General features: G+C 42.6%; 1 protein-coding gene across 2 annotated transcripts in view; it reads left to right on the forward strand.

The window, feature by feature from the left end:
• RAB6A (RAB6A, member RAS oncogene family) overlaps positions 1-11,651 on the forward strand; it is a 54,394-nt gene that overhangs the window by 25,372 nt on the left and 17,371 nt on the right. For both annotated transcript variants that reach the window (XM_029284047.1, XM_015815470.1), the window contains exon 2: positions 8,265-8,323. In XM_029284047.1, the coding sequence (XP_029139880.1) occupies positions 8,265-8,323 (59 nt within the window). The remainder of the gene's footprint in view (positions 1-8,264; positions 8,324-11,651) is intronic.

The following is an 11,651-nucleotide window of genomic DNA, read 5'->3' on the forward strand; positions in this document are numbered from 1 at the left end:
CCATGTCTTTAGGGCGCGGCGGAAGGAGGGGAGATCCGGGATCACCCGGATCTCTGGGGGTAGTTCGTTCCAGAGGGTGGGGGCTCCCACAGAGAAGGCCCTCCCCCTGGGGGTCGCCAGCCGGCACTGTCTGGCTGACGGCACCCTGAGGAGACCCACTCTGTGGGAGCGTACCGGCCGATGGGAGGTAATCTGCGGCCATGATGATGATGATGGTGTTGTTGTTGGAGGACGGAACCTTGGAGGTCATCTAGTCCAACCCCCTGCTCAGGCAGGAAACCCCATACCATTTCAGACAAATGGCTGTCCAGTCTCTTCTTAAAAACTTCCAGAGTGGGAGCATTCACCGCTTCTGGAGGCAGGTGGTTCCACTGGTTAATTGTTCTCACTGTCAGGAAGTTTCTTCTTAGTTCTAGGTTGCTTCTCTCCTTGATGAGTTTCCATCCGTTGCTTCTTTTCCTGCCTTCAGGTGCTTTGGAGAATAGCTTGACTCCCTCTTCTTTGGGGCAACCCCTGAGATACTGGAAGACTGCTATCATGTCCCCCCCTCGTCCTTCTCTGCATTAAACTAGACATACCCAATTCTAACAACTGTTCCTTATATGTTTTAGCCTCCAGTCCCCTGATCATCTTTGTTGCTCTTCTCTGTACTCTTTCTAGAGTCTCAGCATCTTTTTTACATCATGGAGACCAAAACTGATGCAGTATTCCATGTGTGGCCTTACTAAGGCCTTGTAAAGTGGTATTAACACTTCACGTGATCTTGATTCTATCCCTCTGTTAATGCAGCCCAGCACTGTGTTGGCCTTTTTGGCAGCTGCAGCACACGGCCGGCTCATATCTAAGTGATTGTCCACTAGGACTCCGAGATCCCTCTCACAGTTGCTACTATTGAGCAAGGTACCACCTTGAGTTATTCATAAAATAATAAAGATGGGATATAAATTATAAAATAAAATAAAAATAACCAGCTTATGGTGGTATGGCTTAGGGCCTGATTGAGGGACCACCATCTCTCCCTCTCTAGATACATGTGCCTATTTATATATATATATATTTTGAAGACCCTCCTCTATTGTTCACCCATCTCATTTGTTTAAGAAGGGATGTATAATGCATTCCTTAAGAAAGTGGGCTTGGCCTCCACTCCACCAGCCTTTAGAAAAACAAAGGAAATCAATATTTTTCTTTCTTTGTACCTTTTATTTGTTGGCTTAATGGTTAGCTTTGAGTTGAACGATACCTTTAAAATTTTCTTTTTAGTCTAATTAAATCTTTAATTCTTACGTAATTGCTATTGGTCGCGCTGAGTGTTTAATAGAAAGAAAGACAAGTTTAATTAATTCAGCAAGCAGTGGGCTTATGAAATTCCATTTGTGGCGTTACTTTTAATGTACGCCGCTACTGATTTTACAAAGCATCGGAAGACAGGTTTTCTGTTATATCTGTAGAAGAAATAATTTAAAAACTGGCTACTGAGCTTGGAACCATGCAGTGCCAGCTGCTGGAACATTTTAAATACCTAGCCTTTTGTCTGAACAGAACTTTAAGCCTCATCAGGTGTTCTTTCTTTAAGGAACAATGAAAATTCAAAACAAGTGCATTTCTCTTTCGTTTTCCATTGGGCAATACGGGCTTAGCGTTGTCTACCATCCAGCCCTCAGAAAAAATGGCTGAGAGCGGGAGATTGTCTTTTCATTGAAAATTCCCATAGAAAGAAATGGTGGTGGTTGTTAGTTGCGAAGTCCGACCCATCGCGACCCCATAGACAACGTTCCTCCAGGCCTTCCTGTCCTCTATCATCTTCTGGAGTCCCTTTAAGCTCACACCTACTGCTTCAGGGACTCCATCCAGCCCCCTCCTTCTCTGTCGCCCCCTTCTTCTCTTGCCCTCCATCTTTCCCAGCATCAGGCCCTTCTCCAGTGAGTCCTTCCTTCTCATTAGGTGGCCAAAGTCCTTGAGTTTCCACTTCAGGATCTGGCCTTCTAAAGAGCAGTCGGGGTTGATCTCCTCCAGGACTGACCGGTTGGATCGCCTTGCAGTCCAGGGGACTCGCAGGAGTCTTCTCCAGCACCAGAGTTCAAAGGCCTCCATTCTTTGGCGCTCAGCCTTTCTTATGGTCCAACATTCACAGCCATACGTTGCAACTGGGAAAACCATGGCCTTGACTCTACGCACTTTTGTTGGCAGGGTGATCTTTCTGCTTTAAAGAAATGGCAGTACCACTTTACAATGCCTTGGTAAGGCCACACTCGGAATACTGCATCCAGTTTTGGTCACCGCGATGTAAAAAAGATGTTGAGACTCTAGAAAGAGTACAGAGAAGAGCAACAAAGATGATCAGGGGACTGGAGGCTAAAGCATATAAGGAACGGCTGCTGGAATTGGGTATGTCTAGTTTAATGAAGAGCAGGACGAGGGGGGACATGATAGGAGTGTTCCAACATCTCAGGGGCTGCCCCAAAGAAGAGGCAGTCAAGCTATTTTCCAAAGCGCCTGAAGGCAGGACAAGAAGCAACGGGTGGAAACTAACCAAGGAGAGAAGCAACCTGGAACTAAGGAGAAACTTCCTGACAGGAGAACAATTAACCAATGGAACCACCTGCCTCCAGAAGCGGTGAATGCTCCAACACTGAAAACCTTTAAGAAGAGACTGGACAGCCAATGGTGTAGGGTTTCCTGCCTGAGCAGGGGCTTGGACTAGATGACCTCCAAGGTCCCTTGCAACTTTACTACTACTACTACTACTACTACTACTACTACTATTATTATTATTATTATTATTATTATTATTATTATTATTATTATTATTATTATTATTATTATTATCATTATTATTATTAACTTCAACCTGGTCAATAGCACCGATGATGTTACTTCGTTTGGCTCATGAAACGTCTGCAAATATTCTCCTTTATCGGTACAATATTTTCTGTTTTTTTGAGACTGCTCTTTTGTTAAATACGTGTCTCTTTTTTCCTTATTTCTTGCCATTTCGGGCTATTCTGTTACGCTTCCCTTCACGGCTTTTTTGCAACCAGACAGTCATGAATATTCACGATGGTTTCCTTCATCCGGTTAATCTTGTATTCTTAGCTAATGGCCTGTATTGCTTTTTAAAAAAGTCTTTGTCTTAGTTTGGCAGCTCAGAGAGGGGCTGCTTAAGAGAATTGGCGCCTGAGAGTTAAAACGGGGCCCTTTTAGAAGGCTGGGATCTTACTTGAGATGGAAAATACCCTACAACGATAGAGAAATACATATTTATAGATGGTTCGGGTTCAGGAAGCCAAAGATTTGAAGTTAAACACGTGGCTGCTATTACATTTGGTGTACTTGCATCTTAGTAATCGGAAGTTTATTTCAGCAAGGGAAGTCAAAACTAAATTTTAAATTATTATTCTTCATTATAATAATAATGATAAAGTTGGAAGGGACCTTGGAGGTCATCTAGTCCAACCCCCTGCTCAGGCAGGAAACCCTATACCATTTTGGACAAATGGCTGTCCAGTCTCTTCTTAAAAACTTCCAGTGTTGGAGCGTTCACCGCTTCTGGAGGCAGGTGGTTCCACTGGTTAATTGTCCTCACTGTCAGGAAGTTTCTCCTTAGTTCCAGGTTGCTTCTCTCCTTGATGAGTTTCTATCCGTTGCTTCTTGTCCTGCCTTCAGGCGCTTTGGAGAATAGCTTGACTGCCTCTTCTTTGGGGCAGCCCCTGAGATACTGGAACACTGCTATCATGTCCCCCCTCGTCCTTCTCTTCATTAAAATAGACATCCCCAATTCCAGCGACCGTTCCTTATATGTTTTAGCCTCCAGTCCCCTAATCATCTTTGTTGCTCTTCTCTGCACTCTTTCTAAAGACTCAACCTCTTTTTTATGATGTATGTACGTACAGGAAGTCCTCGACCTGCCACTGCAACTGAGTCCAAAATTTCTGCGGCTAAGTGAGACAGTTAAAATGAGTTTTGCCCCATTTTAGGACCTTTGTCGCCACCGTTAAGTGGAATCCTTGCGGTTGTTAAACTGGTAACACGGTTGTTAAGTGAATCTGGCTTCCCCTATTGACTTTGCTTCTCAGAAGGTAGCAAAAGGGGGGTGTCGCATGACCCCCCCACACACACACTGCAACTGCCATAAATAAATGCCAGTTGCCCAGCATCTGGATTTTGGTCACGTGACCGTGGGGAGGCTGCAACGGTTGTTAAGTGGGAAAAATGGTCCTACGTCACTCTTTCATTCTTCCATTGTGGGAATTAATGTGTTATCCATCTTTATGCATACAAGATTTAAAAGCTCTGGTTTCAGTTTCCCATTTCTTTTAAGAATCATCTGAATTAGAGTAAAAAAAAATCTGGCCCCAGTATTTCTTTGCTTGATGGGTCTTTGATTCCAGCATTACTTAGCAGCTGGGTATTTGCCACAGATTAGGCAGTTTTTCAGCAGTCTCTTGGGGCACATTCACAAGGGACATTAATAATAATAATAATAATAATAATAATAATAATAATAATAATAATAATAATAATAATAATAAATAGTGATGATGATGATGATGATGATGATGATGATGATGATGATGATGATGATGATGATGATGATGATGATGATGATGATGATGATGATGATGATGTTGGAAGGGACCTTGGAGCTCATCTAGTCCAACCCCCTGCTCAGGCAGGAAACGGATGGATGGAAACTAATCAAGGAGAGAAGCAACCTAGAACTAAGGAGAAACTTCCTGACTGTTAGAACAATTAACCAGTGGAACAACCTGCCTCCAGAAGCGGTGAATGCTCCAACACTGGAAGTTTTTAAAAAGAGACTGGACAGCCATCTGTCCGAAATGGTATAGGGTTTCCTGCCTGAGCAGGGGGTTGGACTAGATGACCTCCAAGGTCCCTTCCAACTTTATTGTTGTTGTTGTTATTATGGTCGTAAGTTGAGGACTACCTGTACATTGTCAGGGCAGAGAGCGAGAACCCTATCTCACAGGCTGGGATCAGGAGAGGAGATAGCACCACTTTGAAGTACCAAGTTCTGGCTCCAGAAAAGAGGCAGGACAAAGATACACAAAGCTCATAGGGCTTCTGAGAGAAAAACCTTTAAGATTTGTCACCTTGTGGGTCCCTTCCAGCTCTATTCTGATTGATTGATTGATTGATTGATTGATTGATTGACTTCTATTGTAACCTGCTGTTTGAATATAAGCCAGCTTATTTTTTCTTTCCCAGCATATAATAATATAATAATAATATAATAATAATAATGATGATGATGATGATGATGATGATGATGATGATGATGATGATGATGATGATGATGATGTTGAAAGGGACCTTGGAGGTCATCTAGTCCAACCCCCTGCTCAGGCAGGAAAACTCTATAACCACTTCAGACAAATGGCTGTCCACTCACTCTCTTCTTAAAAACGTCCAGTGTTGGAGCATTCACCGCTTCTGGAGACAGGTTGTTCCACTGGTTAATTGTTCTAAAGCCTCTATCGTGTCCAAAAAGGAATCCTAATTTGCTCCCAAACCCTGGTTAACAGCTTTGTCAATTTACATCCTCACTCAGACTGTGTGAGAAATTCTCCAACAGCACATTTGTGAAAAAAAGATCGTGCTGTTGAGCAGGATCCTCTGGCTTTGCTAGCAGTACATGATGTTCCTGACTGCTGAAATCTACGTGGGCAGAAGACTGGTGTACCGGAAATAGCTTTTTTTACCTTCCTGCACTCGCTTTCATAAATGCACAACTAAATTTAGTGATTTAGCCAGGAACCGGGGACTTTCAGAGTTAAATCATGTGTACCACGCTTGTTAGTTTGCAGGGTGACATATATAATACTTGCCACCTATTAAGGACTATATAAACCTCTTGTTTTCTCAGTAAATACATTTTGGCTGAAATACAGCCTGGCTTGAAGCAGCCATGACACAAAAGGCTGCTTCATCAGAGTGATTGACAATGGCATCTAACTGACCTGTTGCAATTGCATCTGAGTTGACACAGCGTGCAAAACTATCTTCTCTTTGATTTTTGGCTTGGAAGAGCCTGGGTTAGGGTCCAGATCACGGTTGTAAATTTCTTTGTGTTAGTTTTGTGTTTTGTTTTGTTATGAAATAGGAAAGGAAAAGCCGGTTAAGCCAGCCACCGTTAAGTACGGCTGGGATGCAAATTCTTGCCTCAGCCTTCTTTCATATTAAGCCACTCTGTGAGTTTAATATTATATATACTGTACAGGAATCCCCTGGTATTTTCTCTACAAAAGCCTTGTGTTGATTGTAATTCCCATTCATTCTGCCACGTTGTGGCATCAGCTGCAGAGGATGAGAGCTGTAATCCTGCCTATTGCCTCCTTCCTTTGCACGGATTTTAGAATATTCATAGACTCCCTGCCAATTGGGAGGGAGCTGCAATTTCTAGTACTAAACTTACTCAAGGAATTAAAGGAATCTAAGTGCCTTTTTTTTTTTGTAACACACAACAGTTGGTTCTTTGACGAGGTTACCATTCTCCTGTTCTAATTATTGAGTTCAAGGTGAGGTGGGGGGATGATTTCAGGTTTTCATAAGAGTTACTGGCAGTAGCTTCCTTATTCATTCTTTGCAACAGGTGACTTATGAATCTTCATTGACAACCCAATGAAATTTTGTTGTTCATAATTTTCCATTTGAATTGAATTACTTTTTCTCCTTGTGACTCTCACTCACACTCACTCTTCTATCTATCTATCTATCTATCTATCTATCTATCTATCTATCTATCTATCTATCTATCTATCATCTATCTATCTAATCTATCTATCTATCATCTATCTATCTAATCTATATCTTTATCTGTCTATATCTAATCTATCTTTATCTGTCTATCTTTATCTCTAATCTATCTATGTATTTATGTATCTATCTTTATATCTAATCTATCTATCCGTCTGTCTGTCTATCCTATCCTGTCCGTCCGTCCGTCCGTCCGTCCGTCCATCCATCCATCCATCCATCCATCCATCTATCTATCTATCTATCTATCTATCTATCTATCTATCTATCTATCTATCTATCTATCTATCTATCTATCTATCATCTATCTATCTATCTAATCTATATCTTTATCTATATCTATATCTAATCTATCTTTATCTGTCTATCTTTATCTCTAATCTATCTATGTATTTATGTATCTATCTTTATATCTAATCTATCTGTCCGTCTGTCTGTCTATCCTATCTATCCTATCCGTCCTTCCGTCCGTCCGTCCGTCCATCCATCCATCTCTATCTATCTATCTATCTATCTATCTATCTATCTATCTATCTATCTATCTATCTATCTATCTATCTATCTATCTATCTATCTATCTATCTAATCTATCTAATCTATCTATCTAATCTATCTTATCTATCTTATCTATCTATCTATCTATCTATCTATCTATCTATCTATCTATCTATCTATCTATCTATCTATCTATCTATCTAATCTATCATGGCTGCCATCAGAAGAAAAATGACTCTGGGCTGCCGGTAAAGCAAAATGCAACTATAAAACTATCATGGTAAAATGTAAAATCAGTATTAAAAATTAAATACTGCTAAATATAAATTATACAAACCCTAGGCAGAGAGAGAATAAGTACATCCACTTCTGTATTGGATATCTACACATATTTCCGGTTTTCCCTGGGATTCCTGGGATTGGTGACATAGCTAAGGATTTCTGGAACATCAGGAGGGGGGATGGAGCTAACCTAATGTTGGGGGAGACCCCCAAAGCTGCTTTTCCCAAAGGCAACTGGATCTTCTTGTTTTGTTTTATTTTGTTTTGTTTTGTTTTCCTTAAAAATGTGCTGCTTCAGTTCTGGCTGGCTGGGAATTCTGGGAGTTGAAGTTCACAAATCCTAAAGATGCCATGTTTGGAGACCTCTGTTCTTGATCATTGTGTTTGGCCAATCCTGGATTAGTAGACTCTTTTTCCCAAAGTTCAACTGAACAACGGTTCAGCCACGGTTGCAAAGTATGAAAGCTTTTGACAACTGAATCTTACTGTAATGGGGACAGTTGTTAACAATAAATGTTCGCTCACATGCTGTTAGCTAAAAATCTTTCAAAGTGAACAGTTTGGGGCCATATGGCTCATTTCATTGTTGTCACTAAATCACAATCCTTGTCAAAATGTGATTGGTGTCAGATTGCTTTTTCCTTAACTGCTCTAGGTTGATGCTTAGAATTTTAGTTGGATGTTACCAATGTGTTTGTTTGTTTTTCCAGTTGGGAAGACTTCCTTGATCACCAGATTCATGTATGACAGCTTTGACAATACCTACCAGGTAAGAACTTTTGGGTTTTCTGACTTCCAAGCTTGTAACTTACATGTTTCAGAACCTTTCTGAAATGTTCCAGGTTAATAGAGATTTCCGTCTCTTTTTAATCTCATGTAGCAGGAAAGTGATGGATAAAGGTGTTTCTTGAGATTGTTCAATAGTAGAATAGAAATAGTAGAAGGTCAAGCCTCTGTTACTGACACCAAGCTGGCAGGAATAGCCAACACTCCAGAAGACAGGCTTAAGATACAGGAGGACCTGGACAGACTTGAACACTGGGCGCTATCTAACAAAATGAAATTCAATGGTGAAAAAAGCAAGGTTCTACATTTAGGCAAGAAAAACCAAATGTACAGGTATAGTATAGGGGGTACCTTGCTCAATAGTAGTAACTGTGAGAGGGATCTCGGAGTCTTAGTGGACAATCACTTAAATAGGAGCCAGCCGTGTGCTGCAGCTGCCAAAAAGGCCAACACAGTGCTAGGCTGCATTAACAGAGGGATAGAATCAAGATCACATGAAGTGTTAATACCACTTTACAATGTCTTGGTAAGGCCACACTTGGAATATGGCATCCAGTTTTGGTCACCACATTGTAAAAAAGATGTTGAGACTCTAGAAAGAGTGCAGAGAAGAGCAACAAAGATGATCAGGGGACTGGAGGCTAAAACATATAAGGAACGGCTGCTGGAATTGGGTGTTTAGTTTAATGAAGAGAAGGACGAGGGGGGACATGATAGCAGTGTTCCAATATCTCAGGGGCTGCCCCAAAGAAGAGGGAGTCAAGCCATTCTCCAAGGCGCCTGAAGGCAGGACGAGAAGCAACGGATGGAAACTCATCAAGGAGAGAAGCAACCTGGAACTAAGGAGAAACTTCCTGACAGTCAGAACAATTAACCAGTGGAACAACCTGCCTCCAGAAGTGGTGAATGCTCCAACACTGGAGGTTTTTAAGAAGAGACTGGACAGCCATTTGTCCGAAATAGTGTAGGGTTTCCTGCCTGAGCAGGGGGTTGGACTAGATGACCTCCAAGGTCCCTTCCAACTTTATTATTATTATAGCTTTCCCAGAGAGAAGCCCAGATTTAAGAGGCTGCACAAACCCAAGATGGATGGGGCAGGAGGGAAGATGTTCAGGGCAGCCACACCCTAGAAACTCTCAGGATAAATTTAGTAGGTTAGGAGGTTATAGCTTTAATGTGCCAAGATGCTATTAGCTGACTAAGCAAATAAAGGATTGAATTATGTTTGGATTTCACTGTATTATCTTTGGGCTTGGCCTTGACAGGCTTCCATGTGAGGTTTGAAATCTCAAAGCAGCTGGAAAAGTCCCAAGAAGCAGAAGCAGAAGACTATTTACTTCAAATACGAACAGCTAGATATATTTTTAATTTGGTTTCTCAGTGTTCCATTAAGTCTCGTGTTCTCTGCAAAACGTAATGGAACTGAATTTTGAATTTTGGCCTCCATCCATATTTTGGAATATAAGCCAAGAAGGTGCCATTTTTTCTTTTAGAAACTTAACTATCTGTAATTTTGAACTCTCTCTTCTGGCTTATAATACTTTATAGGGAAGAACAAAACCATCCTATCATTCTGCAGCACTGTTATTTTATCTTGTGTGTTGTTTTTTTTAATTCGAACTAATTCGTTAGCTGCTGAATGGCTGATTTTAAAAAGCTCTATAATTATCTCCTTCCACACTGAGTGCCTGCAAGTTTTTGGGTATTTCAGTTAAACATATTATTAATGCATTATCTTAACAATGTTGGATTTAATTGTATCTCCCGTTATCCAGGAATTGGCAATATAAACATTATTTCACCTGCTTAGAGACTGGAAGTCAGACTAGGCCAATTCTGACTAAGACTAATCAGACCAAGCAAATTCTTTTTTAAAAAAAAAACAGTCACGCATTTGTTGTATTTTCCTTGTTCTGAAAGTTGAGGAAGATTGCACAAAAAGAGGCATCGGTTAGGTGACTAATTCTTTTCGTTTATTTCAATTAAAAGTCCCTGCCACCATCAGCTAACCTCAGCTCTGAAACCTGTGCCACGAGTACTTTGCGTTCTTCTTTGAGGATACTCAAAACTTTAGTTTTGGCATTCTTCAGGAGAAGAGTTTTGCAGAACTATAAAGGCCTTGCCAAGATGCTATTCCACAGTGAGGCTTTAGCATCAGCATAGTTCAGTGATGGCGAACCTTTTAGAGACCGAGTGCTCAAACTGCAACCCAAAACCCACTTATTTATTGCCAGGTGGGCATGGCCCACTGGGTGGTCATGGCTGTGGTGGTCATGGCAGATTGGGTGGGTGTGGCCAAGGTGGGTGTGAGCACCTCAATGTTGCTCATGGGGAGGGACGCCTGTGGGGGGCCGGGCAGGGTTGGGGGAAATCCAGGGGGTCTCTGGCAGATGGGGTGGTGGGCAGGAGGCTCGTCTTGTGGGCAGAGGCGAGGCAGGGCGGGGGCGCCATTGTCACAGGGCAAGGCGAGGCAGGGGCCGGGACGGCTGCTGCCTGACACCATCGGCCCCTGCACACACAGACCAGCGAGCACATGGCTGCTGGGATGCATCCAGCCACATGGGACCTCGGCGAGTTAGCGGGCGGCTGGTTGAAGAGGGACGGTTGCCATCTCCGGGGCATGGCGCGCATGCCCACAGAGAGGGCTCTGAGTGCCACCTCTGGCACACGTGCCATAGGTTCGCCACCACTGGCATAGTTGATGTACTGTGATCTTGGTGGTTTCTAAAACATGTCGAACTCAAGCCATTTAGAAGATCTGAAATGTTGTTGTTGTTGTTAGTTGCGAAGTCGTGTCCGGCCCATCGCGACCCCATGGACCACGTTCCTCCAGGCCTTCCTGTCCTCTACCACATTCTGGAGTCCATTTAAGATCAGGCCTCCTGCTTCAGGGACTCCATCCAGCCACCTCATTCTCTGTCGTCCCCTTCTTCTATTGCCCTCCATCTTTCCCAGCATCAGGCTCTTCTCCAGTGAGTCCTTCCTTCTCATTAGGTGGCCAAAGTAGTTGAATTTCCACTTCAGGATCTGGCCTTCTCAAGAGCAGTCGGGGTTGATCTCCTCTAGGACTGACCGGTTGGATCGGCTTGCAGTCCAGGGGACTCGCAGGAGTCTTCTCCAGCACTGAGATGGAGACTCCACCATTGGGTAGTAGACTGTATTCCTGCCCAATCAGATCAAGTCAGCCAAAGTTGCCACGCCCGTCCTGGACCTTAGACTCCAGTCTTTGACTTGATCTTGCCCAAGACAGACGTTGCAAGTTTGGCTCTAGGCAGGTATTATTCCTCAATGGTGGAATTTCCACTCTCCTC

The sequence above is a fragment of the Protobothrops mucrosquamatus genome, unplaced genomic scaffold, assembly GCF_001527695.2.
Source record: "Protobothrops mucrosquamatus isolate PMUCROS unplaced genomic scaffold, P.Mucros_1.0 scaffold344, whole genome shotgun sequence".
Classification (NCBI taxonomy): domain Eukaryota; kingdom Metazoa; phylum Chordata; class Lepidosauria; order Squamata; family Viperidae; genus Protobothrops; species Protobothrops mucrosquamatus.